This window comes from Temnothorax nylanderi, unplaced genomic scaffold (assembly GCF_030848795.1).
Source record: "Temnothorax nylanderi isolate EJ_2023f unplaced genomic scaffold, tnyl_v1.0 TNYL_tig0009_pilon, whole genome shotgun sequence".
Taxonomy (NCBI): domain Eukaryota; kingdom Metazoa; phylum Arthropoda; class Insecta; order Hymenoptera; family Formicidae; genus Temnothorax; species Temnothorax nylanderi.
Window position 1 is genome coordinate 2,719,006 of NW_027249071.1, and position 16,338 is coordinate 2,735,343.

The window sequence follows — 16,338 nt, forward strand, 5'->3', positions numbered from 1 at the left end:
AATAATTATAAATAATTATGGGCATTTTGGATAATCTAAATTTGCAATTAAATAAATTTGCAAGATTGTATATATGTATACCAAGATGTATACACAAGTATATAAACAACTACAAACAAATGAATCGTTTAACCTTCTTAATCCGTATCCGAGGGAGATATTATGACTTCAACCTTTTTTTGTTTGCGACAAAATTCACGAAAAGTCATTCGCTTACCATCTCGACCACCGGTTTCGAACTCGTGGTCTATTTCCTCTGTAGTTGGATCATATATATTATATTTTTGTTTCCGTGTGATTTTTTTCGTGTTTCTTTTGTTGATCTTTGTTTTGCATTTGCCATTTTTATTCTGAGAAGAACTTATTTCATACCTTTTCCATTTTCGTAAAGTTTTGTCCCAATATCCCCTAATGCATGTCATTCCTGGAGGAATCGAAATACTTTCTGTCTTCCTAGGAAGATTAGAAAGCAAGTTAGGAAGGTTTCGGTTAAACTCGTTAATTGGTGACCACGGAGAAGATACTAAATGACGAGATGTTTTCCCAGGATATGTTTTGACAGATTGATCCCGACGCAAATTGTTCGTTGTTGTCGACAATTGTATATGAGAACTAAAGTTTTCAGGTTTTTGTTTCGAGATTTTTTCTGGATTCCGTAATGAAACATGTGTTTGTGCATTGTTTTCTAAAATAAGCAATTTTTTAAATGGAATTATATACATTTTAAATAGATAGAGCAATAAAAGTATGTTGTAAAAAAGATAAAGTAAAAGTTAATAAAATTTTGCGAAAACATTTCACAAACATTAATTATTATACGCAAATGATGTAGAAATATGCGTAAATAATAACTAACATACAATAGAAGAAATAATTTGGTCTCTGCAATAATTAAAATAATAGAAATTATAAAATAAGCATTATTGAGCAAAAATTTAACTACAACTTTAAAAGAATTATTGAACGATTATCTCTCAAGTGTGTAACAAAATCTCGACAAGTATTTCTGGTAAAAATCCTACTTTTCAACAAGATACATACGGAATATTGTTTCATCTTCGTCTCTTCTAAACTTCGTACTTCCGTTGTTAGTGAATTTACCGGCAGCAGTGTATCTTGCAGTATGATATCATTCTTTTTTGATATTAGATGCAATCTTTTTCTTCTGCAGGAACCTATAATCGGTGATTCGTAGTTGTGAAGAATTTCTTCATACGCAATTGGCCGGTTTCGAATTTTCTCCGGTGTACACGGAGGATCCTGAAATAGTTTTATGCACTCATCGTCGATGGATCCTCGCGAACCTATTAAAGGTTCGTTAATTGACTCTTCCGTTTCGGTTTCCCATTCATTATCCGTATCTTCTAATATTCGCTTTCTTTTGATGGCTTTTTTCTCGCTCCTTAAGTTTTTCTTTCGCTTCACTGTCATATAAAGAATATATTAGTTTTATGATTGGTGAATATGTATATATTTTATATACTTTAATGTTAAAATAATAAAAAATCTTATATTTTTTGTTAATTTTAATTGATATAAACCATTTAGAGATTCGTCGATTAACTGTTTCTGTTTGGCTTCTAATTTGCTATCATCAGAGTCTTTCATTCTCCATTTCGTGTCTTCTCTTTTCTTTCCCTTCGTATGTCTTTTACGCTCTAAAACAGATTAATTTAATGGTATGTATATATTTTGTAGTTTAATTTATTTTAATTCTCAGTGATTTAGAGATATCTTTTTGAAAATTTTTTTTCTCAAATTTTAATTGACAAACTATATTTTTAATTATATAAATTGTTATTATAATATTATTAAAGAGAGCATATTTAACTCATAATTAGTTTTAATAATTTAATTTTTATTGAAAAATAGTTCATCTATAATATATTTACAAAAATATAATTAAGCATACATAATAATTCCTCACCTTGTAGATGTAACTGTAAATTTTCTCTGCCACTTGAAGAAGAAGCTGTATCGATCTCAGATAAGGATATACTACAATGTTTCATAGATGTATTGGTTATGCTCGTGGGTGTGCTCGTGTACAAAGTATTTATAGTAGCACGTTTACGGCTGTTATTTATATCACGTTTATTAATCATTCGTGACATACTACTGATTACTGAATGCGCGTAATCGGCGTAATTAATATACTAAAACACTTAGAACTTTTTCACAATTAACACTTTCGACTCCGATATTTGCGTTCGATCGAGGATCCATTCAGCGTTTGAGTATTATATGAGAAGTCGACGAACGGTATCTCTCAAGGTTTGTACACAAAACCGTGTCCACAGTCTCCTTCACCATATTATGCGATGTAAACATATTGGCCGCGTTCAGCAGACACAACTGTTGAGTTCGTCTTACCAACACTCTGCGTTGATTGGTTGGTTCTAAAAGTAAGAGCCAATCACGTTCGACTGTTACTGAGCGGCTTGGTCTGCTGAACGCGCCCATTGTGACTCCGACAAATCGATCGTATTTCGGCAATCCAATATTTATCATTTAAAAGAAATAAGATATAAAAATGAGAAAACTGTTTACCAGTCTTTTTTTAAATATTTTATTGAAAGTTTCTTACGTAATATATGTTTAATGGAAGATAATAAAAAATATTAATATATTTACTAAAATATTATATGTTATATAAAATATTATTTACATATTATTCCTTATCATACAAATTTCCAATAAGATTATTAGTCTTTAATAGTATCTTGCTGCTAGCTAGTACATACGTCTCATAAGTGCAGTCATGTACTTTAGTTTAGTTATCGGTCGCTTGATGTCTATCACCTTGTATCTTTTGCGATTGTTTAAGTTAATTACAAAAATTACATTACATGTACACTTATTATATTAGAATTTATAATATTCTTGTGAAAAGTCTTGCAAATAATTGCATAACTTTAATTCTTCAATGTTAACTAGGATTTATTATTATAAGTTTAATTTCGAATCACTAATACCTAGTCTCATTTCGGAAAAATGAAATTTAATAATTACAAATGTTCTCGATAGCGGTTGTTTTTAGTATGATTCTTATATAAGGATAGGGCATAGATGGATACTTCGGATCCTAGGCAGTATTCATAATTCAATCTTGTATTCAAGATTGTTTTCATCGTTCGCTCGAAATGCTGTAAGGTCATTTCGTTTGCGGGGGATTGAGTCCGGCAGACGGTCTTGAGTATAAAATCGAACTGTGAATATTGTTTTTAAGGATCTGTCTGATACTGGTCAGGAAAGCACCTTTACCTTTAATAATACCATAGTTTTATTCGCGTTTTTTCACTTTCTGTTACAACGTGCCATTTCACTGCCATGCTAAGACGAGTCCTAAGTTAAGCTAAAGAAACTTATAATTCCCATTAGCTTAATTTAGAACTCGTTTTAGCAGATTCTCACAACCGGTCATGTGTAATATGTTATTATCTTTAATCCTATATTTGTTTAATCCTATATTTGGGTTAACCAATCCGAATTAGGAAACTGTTTGCTTATTCGAATAATAATAAACGTTGGGTGCCAGTTTGTGATTCTATAGTGCACGTAACGCGCACTGTATAGAAATCTCAGAACGCAGCTACCTTCAGGTGTAAAGGCATTTCATGCCGTGTGTATATTGCAGAAAAAAACTGAATGAATAAACGCAGTTTCCTTGTTCCAGTTAAATATTGACTGCCAGTAAATCTAGTCCAATTAGTTTAAGTTTAGAATTAATGGTGTTGGGAGATGGGGTAAGGGTAAGTATATTGTACTCACTGAACCAGTAACGTTGACTATTTTTTTTTTTACAAAAGCTATGTCTTTAATTTTTTAACATTAGTTACAATAAATAGGGAACATAATTATCCTATTCAAAAATATTCAACGATGATGTGGTTGAGATCCACGTATCTTCAGTTAGTTTTTAACCCAACTCAATTCGTTATAAATGGTAAACTTTATATGTCAATAACAATAATCTTAAAATAGTAAGATAGTACAACTTATCAGAAGGCTATCAGAAAACTGGTGCAATCTTACGACATTCACATCTGTGCACTTGAACTAGAATGAATATAGAGTAGGAAAGTGTTTATAGTTTTTATATCTTGCACATTTTTAGATAACATATTAGAACGATAAGTTATCATTTATTGATCATAAACGTTTCTAAGTTTCTAGATAAAAGATTAGAGATTTAATAAAATCAGTGGTAACACAGTAAAGTAAATTTATTTATAGCAAAATTGACAGTCTTGTATATTTTCGTGTTTTGTAAATATATGTAAATTTAAAATAAAGATAACTTTTTATACATTTTTTAAGCAGTATTAAAAAAGAAAATTTGAAATTATATCAGCTTTTTAATATCATATCATATAATCTCTGGCTTACATTGTAAAATTATTTTAGCTTTAGTTTAGCTGATAAAATATAAAACTTCCATGAAAAATCTAAAAACAAATGTAATACATATATGCTGCGACTATGTATTCCGTAATTAATCTGTGAACTTGATTTTTAATTTAGTTAAGTGATGTTGATTTTTAAATTAAAACGGGTGATTAATTTGAACAACTTTATTTGTATTTTTAAATATTCATTTATGTACTTTTAATAAATAAACAATAATGTTAAATAAAATTATTTATAAAAATATATATATTGATTTTACACAATTGCTATATAAGAAGAATCAGGCCGTTCATTCAGTTTATACAAGTGCAAGGATTCCACAATTTACTGCATTTGTCCAAAGTATTAACCGGATTATTTAGAAAAATCCTGGGGTGTCAATCGTAATAACACATATAAGTGGCACTATGTATATAAGTACCTATCAATTTCTCAAATCACCATTCCTATTATTATCACATTTAGTTGATGGAATGTGTCCTTAATTGTGACGTTCTATTCACCTTGATAAATTTTTTTGTTAGAATAACTATTGTGTAATTCTCCAAAGCTTTGACAATGTGGCGGTCAGCTGTCCACCACGAGTGCGCGACGGTACGCACGCAACGCGTGCAGTATGACGGGTGCACGGTATCGATCGATGAGCAAGGGTACCGGCACCGGCTACCGCCCGCGCCGCGCGCCTCCCGTCATACTGCACGCGTTGCGTGCGTACCGTCGCGCACTCGTGGTGGACAGCTGACTGGAGCTGACCGCCACAGACAACATAGGAATTATATATTCATAACTTGAATAGAAATTTTGTATCAGCAAATACAAGAGTTAAAATTTTATTACGTTATGCTGTTGTATCAAATGTTCGTTGCGGAAAACGATCATGCTCATTTTTATTACAATTTTAGTCATATTCCATATTCTACGATATTTTATACTGTCTTATAAAAATCGAACTCTGATTTGTGATCAAAGTAGTTCTATATTTATTTTATGAATCTCTTGATCTCTGTTGATTTTTTCAGTTAATGAATACATAGCTATATAAATATATAAATATAGTTAACGTTATCACATAGAGTTCAGTTAATATAAGAAGCCTCATTATTTTTAATTAATATAAGAAGCATTACTTAAATCCAAATATTTCTCAAAGATTACGCAATTAGTCGAAAGAATTATTCTACATCTTTACTGTTTTTATTATCAAACAATTATCTTCTGTTCGATTCTATCATGATGGACTTATATTGGACGTCTTGCACATTGATAAATAATCCGCACGTTATCGCAGTTAACCTTCAACTCGCTTAATTCTCGCAACTCACTTAATAAAAAACAAGTTTTACACACCAATAAAATTTAATTCATGAAAGAGCTAGTAAGTCAATGATATAGTACCATCGTATTAAAATTTTATTTAGAAGAATGTCTGCACTATATATATATAAAAGTCCTTGTTCTTAATACAAATCCGATTTATTAAATCATTAACGTACGTGTTAAAGTGATTTAAAATCCTGAAAAAAAAAAACAATTTAGTGATTATTCTTTATAACTTGAATAGGTAATATCCCTTGCGTTCATGCAATTGACTGTTTTCGACTAATGTAGAGTGACCGCGTAATCCAATTTAAAAGAGCGACGAGCTTCGCATATAGATAAGAACGTTTGCGAAGAAGTGCGCCGTCATTTCAAGTTTCAAGATTTATATCTGAACACTTGCAATTTATATAAGTTCACCGCGGGGTACGTGTAGTAGCCAGTCATATAATCACGCTGATATTGTGTACACCTCAATGCCAGATCCACCGAGTTAACCGTGTCTAAAAATTTAATTAAACGACAATTAACCAAAGCTATTACAATAAAGTAATTAACGCTGTTTTTCCTCGCGTCACTGAGATTACTTTAACGATCAAGGGTGGATATCGTTTCATCAATCCGAAACAGAAACTGCCGACAAACAGAATTTAATCAGGAACGTCTTCTTCTTGTACAATAACGAATCTGGAGATTGATCCCGTCGCGATGGAGTCATCTACTTTGCTTCTGACTATTCTGACAGCGAGTATTTGCTTATATTATTTTGTTCTAAGAAAGCTATCTTACTTCGAGCGACTGAAGATCCCGCATGTGAAACCGGTTCCATTATTGGGCAACATGGCACCTTTCATTTTTCAACGTACATCCCATATGGAGCATATACAAAGATTCTACAATCTCTTCTCGGACGCAAAATACTTCGGTCTCTACGATTTTATAACACCGACCTTCGTTATCCGTGATCCAGAGTTGATTTCCACGATTGCCATCAAAAAGTTCGACAACTTCTGTGATCACAATAATTTCGTGAACGAAATTCTTGATCCGATAGCCGGTAGAAATCTGTTTGACCTGAAAGGAGATCACTGGCGCGAGATGCGAAAACTTCTTAGCCCTAGTTTCACATCCAGTAAGATGAAGACGATGTTCGGACTTATGAGTCAATGCGCCGAGAACTTCGTCGATTTTGTGACAACGCAATCCGGAAAAACCGGCAAGACATATGATATGAAAGACATACTGAGCAGGTACGCCAACGACACAGTGGCCACGTGTGCCTTCGGGATCAGCGTAGATTCTTTTAAGCACCCGAACAACGAGTTCTTCTTGCTTGCCAAGAAGGCAATGACTATTGGCAACTGGCTGGCCTTCAAGTCCTTCATGCATAGAAACTTCCCGCTGCTTGCAAGACTCCTCAATCTCAAAATGTTTGGCCCAAAGATAGAAAATTTTTTTAAAGATATCGTTTCCAACACAGTAAATGTCAGGGATGAGAAGGGAATTGTTCGTCCGGACATGATTCAGTTGATGATGGAGACTAGAAACAAAAATAGCGGACCTGCGTTCGAAATTGACGAAATGACCGCCCAGGCGTTTGTTTTCTTTCTCGCCGGATTCGATACTACATCGTTAACCATGTGTTTTATAACGCACCAACTCGCTGTCAATTCTGATATTCAGAGCAAATTAAGAGAGGAAATTGATGACGTTCTCAGACAGACCAACGGTAAACCTACCTATGAGGTAAGCAAACATGACCAAAAAAGTTAATAAATTTATTTATTATGTTTCTTAACCGTTCAAGTATTGGAGAATTCTATAAAGTTTTCTGCAAAAATGTGCAATGCACGATAAGAAGCTAAGCTTTAAGATAAGCCAATGATGAAATTAATAAGATAAACCGCGATAAAAAACTGGCCAAGGGGACAAATCGATTGATGATATTCGCGATACTAATTCTCGAAAAAGATGTGAAAAGAGTTAACCGATGAAACGTTTTAGAATAGCTATCAGCGAGAAAAGCGGAGCTTTCACACATCTCGAGAAATGTCATTATGTTATTAACAATGCTATGTGTTTTTTAATGTAAAAAGCATATGCTTCTTCTAATAAATTCAACAATAAAAAGCTTCAATGAATGTTGTTGCATAATAGTGGTTGACAAAAAAGATAAAGCGCTAAACTCCGATACACGATTATTTTTAATTTATAGCGTTTTCGATTTGTTGACTCGACCCGACTCGGGTCAACTTGGGTCAGATTAAAAGTTCTGAAAAATGATAATGAAAAATGATAATAAAATATGATAATATGCCACGATAATGCTAAAATCTTTGATGGAGGTCAAGAAACGCTTGCTGCCATGATAGTTTAGAGTCATCGAGTTTCAAACCGAAATTCGGATCTGACCCGAGTCGGATCGAGTCGACAAATTAACGCTATTAGTTAAGTCATATTTGTTAAAGTGACAAATGCATGATCAATTTGAACAACTTTATTTGTATTCTCAAATATTCATTTATATACCTACAATAAATAGGAAACATTCTAATCAATTTAAGAAATTGGCGAATTTTCTCTTACCTCTTACAAATTTGGTAAAATTTTAATTAGAGGGTAAATTGAAGCATTGTCCAGACGTTAACGTCATTAAACAAATTTTTTTCTTCATATGATTGACTATTTTCGATTTACGTGAAAAAATTCTACAATCGTATTTAAAAGAATAATAATACGCGCGGTTGTATATATCTTGCAGATACATCGACATATGCATGTTTGTAAAAAAAAAATATTTTAGGATCTTATCAAAAACCTCTATCATTTTTTCTTAGGTATATGAAAGAGAACTAAACCCGTCTCGGTCATTAACACTAGAACAACCAGCGTTATTTTAATATATGTAGACATCCTCTATACAGAACTTCGAAATTAAAGTGCTTAATAGAAAATAAATTGACAAGTATAATCATTTTTTATCTCGCCAAAAGTCAACATAAATTCCAACAAAAGCACCTTAATAATTTCTATAATTTAAAACAATTAAGAAATTTGAAATTCCTCATTCCGAGTTGGTTATTCCTATAGTTAAAATAAAATCACCCCGCTTAGAATACTTCGCGTGCCCGCGCGCGAAACTGCCGTCGCCGACGACGGTTTCCGTTTCCCGGACGACGGAAGGCACCGCGGGAGCACAACAATCGGCCGAGCCGACCGACCCGCCGTGGACCGTGGACGACGCCGTTGTATTGCCGAGGATGTCGTTCGTCGAACAGCCGTCGCTCGGGCGAGAGATTGCGGTGCCGGCCAGACTGCCGATGATCCTGAAGCAGTTCTGCAAGGCCGCTATCCGTACGCAGCCTTACGACCTGCTCAAGTGGTCCGGCTCGTACTTCCGCGCGCTGGCCGACGGCGAAGAGCCGCCGGTCAAGCCGCGGCTCGAGTACCCGCCGCCGAGCACAGCCTCCGGTTTGACTCTGGGCTTCCTCAGGGTACTGCTGCGGCAGTTTGGAAGTACGCGAGTGGCCACCGAGAAGACAAGGCTTCGACCGGGGTATCTTTTCAACAAACACCAATTAACAGTGATATTACATATCAATACCCTGAAGAAAAAAATTTCTCATATTTTCTCAGAAATTTTGTAAGAATTAAGACTTATGAAAAATTCTTAAAAAAATATATAATTTCTCTCTCTCAGATGCTTTCAGAAATAATTGGATGAGGCTTTTCGGAATATTTCAGTTGCCGTATGTATAAAAATTTCTTAATTGCACAGATTTTCTCATATTTATTCAGATTTTTACAAAGATACGTTGGCGGAAAAATCTGAAATATTTTATTCTTATTTTGTCCGAGTTCTTTCAAAAAACGTTCTAATTCATATTAAAAAAAAGCTGAAAAATTGTGAGCAAAGTCTGAAAATTTTTATAAAAATTCTGATTAATAACATGAAAAATTCTGAGATATTTTTCCACCAGGGTATTATAATTTTCCATTCTGTGAAATATATGTAGGTATAATATAACACATGTTGCACATAAGTGAATATAACACAGTTGAATAGGAAATTATAATATTGATATAATGTCACTGTTAGTTGGTGTTTGCTGCGTTTCTGCATGATAATCTAATATGATGATAATCCTTTCCAGATTACAACAAGACGCTGCCGGTCGAAACGATCTCGCGTCGCTGGGACTGCCTCTGCCTGGACCGCAGGGACCTCGACACGATCCTCGCGATTGGAAGATTTCGTCGCACCTGCCAGGTGAAGAAGTTCCTCGCTATAGCGGTGGGCCTGCTCGGCGCCAGTCTCACCGAGACGATGATCATGGTCTGCCAATTATTCAGCCACGAGCCGGACGGCGGATCCGCGATGATCCCGCTCACCTTGTTTATGGAGATATACGAGTAAAGCTCGGCATATAGTGATGCCTCTCAACTCTTTCTCCTATCTCCTCTCTATTATATTGATTGCGATTGTCCGAATAACACGTTGTCCAAAATGAATAGGTATTTAGCGGGACTCGCGTGCGACGGCAACGAGAAAGACACGCTTGATCAAAATACAACGGAGCGTACCGCGTGTAAGGATGAGAGCTCCGTCGATCGTACCTGCTCCATAAACAGCCAAGACACCGACGTGGACATTAATTCGGAATTGATATCCAAGGACGAGGTCGATCTGTCAAAGAGTACGTTACTCTCCTCTGATGGAAATATTTTTCGCTGAAAGTACTATGAAATCGACGAAAAGGGAAATGAAAGTTGCTGAAAAATTACTAAATATATTTCAAAATAAATCATAATTTTCCTTATGAAATGTAATGTAATATTGTAAAATATAAGGAAAGTTGAATTATATACTATTAAAAAGTAATAACAAATTTTTTGAAATATTATGAAATTTACTAAATTGAACTGAAAACTGAATTTTTACTGAAATTTCAATGAAATAATAATGAAATGGGGTTGAGAGAGAGAGAGAGAGAGAGAGAGAGAGAGAGAGAGAGAGAGAGAGAGAGAGAATTTCAAATACGTTTCAGTAAAATTTTATTATTATATTTTCAGTAAAATATTTCCATCAGGGTCAACTATTACGTTTCTTACGTAGCTCGTGCTCGTTGAGCTTATTTTACCCATTTAAATTCCTTCTGTTCAATTTCCTCTTGTAGCCGATTTGTCGGAGCTGATAGATAATAGTTCACTCGAAAGGGAAGCTACTAATTATGAAGAAAAGAGGGATGAATCTTCGACTAGCTCAAATAAAGGCGACGCCTTGACCGGCAAAAATCGCGCGAATTACAATGTAACGATCGGTAGGAAATTCTGCGGAGTGAAAGATGCCAATGACGAAAGTCTATCTTCTGAAATAGAGAAGGCTACGAAAGTTAGGTGTTATCCGAATGTGCCAGGTAACCAAGCATTCTCTTATATATATCTTAACCGTAGAGATGTGCGAATCAAGGCTTTTTGATATCGAATCGAATGGAATTTCATTTCCTCTTTCGAATTTTAATTAAATCGTTGAAATATAATTTTTAATTAACAACATAATTATTATTAGATTAAATTTTACACGTAGATAATAAGAGGATATTTTAAAGTGGAAAAATAATATTGATTATATAAATTCTTTTTAAAGCAAAAAACATATTTAAATATTTAATATGAAACTAATAAAGTATATTTTATTTAATGTCACAGTAACTAAAACAATTAGGCAAAAAATCATAGATAAATTATTAAAATACTCTAATCTAGTATCCAATAATATTATTCCAATTACATTCATAGAAATTAAAATAAAATAATAGTTTATTTATTATCAATACTCATAACTTACTATTTTTTATGCATATTCAAACTTTTACTTACAATTTGATAGAATCAAAAGGCATGTCAAAAATTGGAAATAAACTTTTTGACTGCTACTTCTAGCCGCTCAGCGGTGAGCGGTTAGTGCTGGTCTACAACCTTGCTTTAAGGGTATTTAAGCTCTAAGTCGTAAACGTTATAATAATGAATGCACTCACTGAATGCATCTATTAACATCGTCGTACTTGTTTATTAATGGAAAATATGATTTTATAAAATTGACAATATATATGATGAAACTCACCCGATTCGATTCGATTCGTATTCGAATAGTTCACACATCTCTTCGAACTTAACCGTTCGAATGCCGTAGGTGATCATGATACGAAAAATGCGGTGCGTTCGCGCCTCTCCTACACGTCGAAAAACGCTGCAGATATTATAAGTAAAAATAAAACTTACCATACTTTTTTAATTTTTTTTAAAATAAATTAAAAGAAAACACTTCGATTGATAATGCCTAACCAGATTCTGAGAATCGCGGTAGAACCTGAGCGTATTATCAGCACGCTCGCCGAAGTCTTTCAACACGAAAAAGTAAGCAGTGCGGTCACGCTGCGGGCACTCGAACGGTCAATAATCATCCGCTAACTTGTCCATTGGAATCTGTACACAATTGAAATGTAGGTATAGGACCTCGTGTGCCAGCCGAGCGAGTTGCGAGCGTAACAGCGTGGATGCTCGAGTGCGCGAGGCTGCAGGAGGGTATGGTCGGACCACGAAATATTCGACATACGAGCTGCCCGCTTTTGCACGAACGATCGACGTCAAAGTGATAACGCCTCGTTATTTCGTAATAATGAATACGGAGAATGCCGTCATGCAACGTGTGCTTAACTCGTGGGACTAAAATCTTCGATCTTCAGACATACCTGTCATTCACACGACCTTAATTAAATATTCCATTATATATAAATTATATGTCAAACTTTTTATTAAAATGCGATTATAAAAAGTGTTTATTGTATCACAGATATATCGTTATCTGATTTTAGAATATGTCGAATCAAAAAATTCTTACAGATCTTCCGACGAATGTTTTTAAATTATAAATTTAACATTGCGTATTATATTGATAGTTAATATTGTTAGTTCCATCGTGCAGCTGTACGTGGATTGATAGTTTGGCTTTATTATTAATTCTTCACGCTAGAAACGTAGATAATTCTCGAGTTCTGCACAATCTGCGCATGTGATGGTAGAGTACGTGATAGAATGTAAACATACAGAGCAACGCCAGAAGGCACAATAGTAGGTTTCTAGCTTTCGCACGACTTGCTCGCCATTCAAGAAGTTCGTGTAGGTGGGAAAAACGATTTCGATATTGTGACGGTAATTCAAACGTGCTTCGCAGCGGATACAGCGAACGATAAAAATCGTTTAACAGGGCGCGAACAATCTCGTTCTCGGAACGTCGAATAGGGTCGATGTCATCGTTCAAGCAGATAAACTTCCTGAAAGCGTTAATACACATGTAAATTGTTCCTATATGTATGCGAATCGTTCCTATTATATATGTATTTAAGAAAAATGAAAAATATAATATATAGTATATATGTATGACATACTTCGGATCTCTCCGAATTTCATCGAGCAATTGTACTGTTAAGGAAACATTGCTGGTCAACATCTCGAAAATTTCATTCTTGCCAGCCTTTATTATTTCATACGGATACCGACTACCTTTGCCGAATTTTAATTGCATCCTTCTAGAAACTGATTCGCAGTTCAATATCAATTCTTTCGAAACCACTGGCTGTAAAAAAAAAACAAAGATATTGCAATTTTCCAAATCTTATTTTAAATCCGCACAAAGTATTATTAGAGTGCACCTCGTACTTACGAGAGTGGAGTCCAGATACCTCTCTCCGGGTGGAACGTCAATGATATCCGGCAGATTTACCCGACGCGAACAATTCATTATCTCACTTTCAAATTCCATGACTAGATTATAATCGAGTGGCAACGGGTATAATCTCGATAAAAGCGTCCTTATTTCTCTGTCCGACCAAGTGCTAAGGGCATCGGCCGATTTGTAACGTCATTACAATTACAATTTGGTGTAATCATAGGTGGGCACGCTGTTTCTTACCGTGATTTGTCAGTGTCAAACATGTCGAATATCTCCCCGACGGGCACTCTCCGTTTCTCGCTTGATAAAAAGTAGAAGTAAGAAAATGCAAATTGCATATCCTCGGAATCTCTCACTTTGTGACTAGACGTTTTCTTAAATTCAAGATTAAACTTCTCCTGCATACTATTTACGATCCATTTATCTACCAAGTGCGGCATATGCGCTGGCACTCGCCTCCGTTCGAGGCCGTAACCGGCGTTGTATATCTTATTAACGTATAACAAAGACTCCGCATAAGTGTCCAATCCTCGTGCATTGCGTTTCCACTGATTCGGATATGCGAATTTATCGAACTTAACAGAATTGTTGGACTGCGCATTCATATTGCGATAACGTTTTAATCGTTTGATACGATATGCAGTTTTGCTCGAGGCATTTACGTGTAAAAGTTTGGAATATATTGTCTTCAAATTTCTTATAGATTTATACTTTTCTCCATCGTTAATTTTTATATTTCGTGCTTGTAATTCCTTAGAACTGCTATTTCCGAGATTGTGAAACGTTTGGATTGGCGTAGAAGTAGTACTGAGATTATACAAATGTAATGTTTGAACTGTGGACATTAGCATATCCTCTGGCGATGGACGAATGACGTTTCTATTGCGTAAGATGCTTAACAGTTTCAGCTCGTTATTATTGTTTTCACGAGAATCTTGTAGATACTTGTACGGATAGTCATCTTCCTCTTCCATCATCTCGCTATCTATAGGGACATCAGTCGTTTGGCAATCTCCACCTATGCAATCCATCGAAATACACAACATTCTTTCAGATAACGTATAAAAATACATACTTGTACATATCGTCATTAGAAAAAGATAATTTAGATAATTACCGTCAAATTCGCACAACGTCGTATTACAAGCGTGATCGCACGATCCATCGCCGACCCATGCCCACGGACAGATCTCGGAGCAATCGGGAACCCACCACGCCAGGTATACCTTTTGTCCGCCCGCTTGAGTTATAAAGTCCTCCGGCCATATTTCGGCACCTAACATGACGTCGTCGTTAAAATACAAGAACTTATCGGAGACTCCAGGTATCCTGGAAGAAGAGAGATATTGTTGCTTGTCTGTGCGCCCCTGCTGTGTTCGTGTGCACATAATGTATTTCATATTTCCAAGCACCTATGAATATGACTTTCAATAGCAGGACTAGAAAAGGTTGGTAAATCACTTTTATTCAGAAAAATGTCTTCGTGAGTGACCAAAGTCACCCGAGGATTGTCCATATCGAGCCAGCTCGGTATTTGGCCGTTGGTAACGATGTAAACGTGCCTCACCCAGGGTGCATACATTTCCAATGATCGCAACGAATAGCGCAGCTCGTCCTTGTCACTGAATCTCGAAGCTGCGGCACTGAGATCCACAACTGGCACATGTTTCTGAAGACTTTCTAAAAATAGCGAATCAGATCCGTTTACCCAGGTGTAAACCACGTCTATGGGGACGTGCTGGCACAATTTGTTTTGGAAAGATTTTCCCAGGATATTGTCGTTGAAGGAGTGAAAGACCGCCTCATATTTTTCCTTGCTCCATATCAACCATACCTGCGCAACAAAGTCAATTGAAGTCTATCAAAGTTTCAACTTGTTAGATATTCCAATATGTAAAATATTATGTTGATAATGTAAATGCTGAACGAAAAATTTCAATCGGAAGACCAAACAATTTGGAATATACATAACTTTCGTTGTAAAACGTTGTTACCTGGACGTATTTATGATACACGACGTGCATAAAGAAAATAAATGTTGTATTCTAACCTCTCCAAAGTGTACTATGCCGATGAATATGCAAGTAAACGCCACCAATATCACGAGCAATGAGTACTTATACGAGAGCAAGTCGTAACACCGTCGCTGTATCAACTTCCATGTGCTCATTATATTGATAAAGACGTTAGATGCAATTAGCATCGCTATGTTCAATCGAAGGGTGAGACCGAGACCATGCGGTGCTGCGCACCGTGTGGCCGTGGGTGTACTGGCAGTACTGGGTGTGGGCACACTGGGCACTGTGGGCTGTGGGCCCACAAATATTTAAAAATAATGAACAAATATTTCGTTCACTTAATCTAACCTGATTTATCTTTAACGAAATTCTGCTTTTTTGCAGCTTAAGACATAATAAATATATTACTTACATCCATTTTGTTAATTTCTTAAACTTAATACAGTTAGAAAAAAATAAAAATTATTCTTGGATATATTTTTCTATATATATTCAAGATTTTTTTTTTAATTAAACAATTTTTTTGAATTAATTAGCGATAATTTATAAGCATGAAAAGAGATAATGGGAGCTTTCCAGCAAGCGACACAAGTCGATGACACAATTAAATATGTCGTTTTGTCTTTGTTAATTGTTACTCAATGCCAAAAAAGAAAGATAGAACGACGTTTGTTTCGATTTGTATCTCTTGCTGGAAAGCTCCCAATGCAACGTGAATGAAAATTAGCAAATTATCAGGAAGATAACAATAATGTCGCCATTTACTGTGTAATGGGATCATATGTTATATATTCATATGTATATATTCATATGTACATTCATATGTACATATATGTTTAAATTAGTATTTTTTACGCAGGG

General features: G+C 35.1%; 4 protein-coding genes across 4 annotated transcripts; 2 read left to right on the forward strand and 2 right to left on the reverse strand.

Moving 5' to 3' along the window:
- Positions 1–308: 308 nt before the first annotated feature.
- On the reverse strand, positions 309–2,265 carry LOC139786035 (uncharacterized). The gene is made up of 4 exons (XM_071725199.1): positions 1,928–2,265; positions 1,542–1,658; positions 1,042–1,424; positions 309–685 (listed from the first exon to the last, which is right to left on the reverse strand). The coding sequence occupies exons 1-4, from the start codon at positions 2,112–2,114 to the stop codon at positions 524–526; spliced, it is 849 nt and encodes a 282-aa protein (XP_071581300.1). The 5' UTR covers positions 2,115–2,265; the 3' UTR covers positions 309–523.
- A 3,900-nt stretch (positions 2,266–6,165) lies between these two features.
- LOC139787457 (cytochrome P450 9e2-like) lies at positions 6,166–8,294 on the forward strand. Its single transcript, XM_071726558.1, has one exon. The coding sequence runs from the start codon at positions 6,436–6,438 to the stop codon at positions 7,498–7,500; it is 1,065 nt and encodes a 354-aa protein (XP_071582659.1). The 5' UTR covers positions 6,166–6,435; the 3' UTR covers positions 7,501–8,294.
- A 556-nt stretch (positions 8,295–8,850) lies between these two features.
- On the forward strand, positions 8,851–12,396 carry LOC139787456 (uncharacterized). Its single transcript, XM_071726557.1, has 5 exons — positions 8,851–9,243; positions 9,882–10,140; positions 10,243–10,424; positions 10,905–11,144; positions 12,235–12,396. Exons 1-5 carry the CDS (start codon positions 8,988–8,990, stop codon positions 12,381–12,383), a joined length of 1,086 nt encoding a protein of 361 aa, XP_071582658.1. The 5' UTR covers positions 8,851–8,987; the 3' UTR covers positions 12,384–12,396.
- Positions 12,397–12,519: 123 nt separating this feature from the next.
- On the reverse strand, positions 12,520–15,910 carry Gnptab (N-acetylglucosamine-1-phosphate transferase subunits alpha and beta). Its single transcript, XM_071726554.1, has 8 exons — positions 15,890–15,910; positions 15,510–15,767; positions 14,872–15,293; positions 14,577–14,788; positions 13,700–14,477; positions 13,451–13,622; positions 13,176–13,363; positions 12,520–13,061 (listed from the first exon to the last, which is right to left on the reverse strand). The coding sequence occupies exons 1-8, from the start codon at positions 15,893–15,895 to the stop codon at positions 12,752–12,754; spliced, it is 2,346 nt and encodes a 781-aa protein (XP_071582655.1). The 5' UTR covers positions 15,896–15,910; the 3' UTR covers positions 12,520–12,751.
- Between the last annotated feature and the right edge of the window lie 428 nt (positions 15,911–16,338).

What these genes read in the sequence shown, in the direction of transcription:
- LOC139786035 (XM_071725199.1), bottom strand. Translation starts at nt 2,114, where the DNA reads ATGTCACGAATGATTAATAAACGTGATATAAATAACAGCCGTAAACGT. An exon ending in TTTACAGTTACATCTACAAG is followed by an intron (nt 1,659 to 1,927) that starts GTGAGGAATTAT and finishes AATCTGTTTTAG; the next exon opens with AGCGTAAAAGACATACGAAG. An exon ending in CGAAGATGAAACAATATTCC is followed by an intron (nt 686 to 1,041) that starts GTATGTATCTTG and finishes TGCTTATTTTAG; the next exon opens with AAAACAATGCACAAACACAT.
- LOC139787457 (XM_071726558.1), top strand. Translation starts at nt 6,436, where the DNA reads ATGGAGTCATCTACTTTGCTTCTGACTATTCTGACAGCGAGTATTTGC.
- LOC139787456 (XM_071726557.1), top strand. Translation starts at nt 8,988, where the DNA reads ATGTCGTTCGTCGAACAGCCGTCGCTCGGGCGAGAGATTGCGGTGCCG. An exon ending in CGAGGTCGATCTGTCAAAGA is followed by an intron (nt 10,425 to 10,904) that starts GTACGTTACTCT and finishes TTCCTCTTGTAG; the next exon opens with CCGATTTGTCGGAGCTGATA. An exon ending in GTGTTATCCGAATGTGCCAG is followed by an intron (nt 11,145 to 12,234) that starts GTAACCAAGCAT and finishes ATTGAAATGTAG; the next exon opens with GTATAGGACCTCGTGTGCCA.
- Gnptab (XM_071726554.1), bottom strand. An exon ending in GCATAGTACACTTTGGAGAG is followed by an intron (nt 15,294 to 15,509) that starts GTTAGAATACAA and finishes TTTGTTGCGCAG; the next exon opens with GTATGGTTGATATGGAGCAA. An exon ending in GGTATCTGGACTCCACTCTC is followed by an intron (nt 13,364 to 13,450) that starts GTAAGTACGAGG and finishes TTTTTTTTACAG; the next exon opens with CCAGTGGTTTCGAAAGAATT.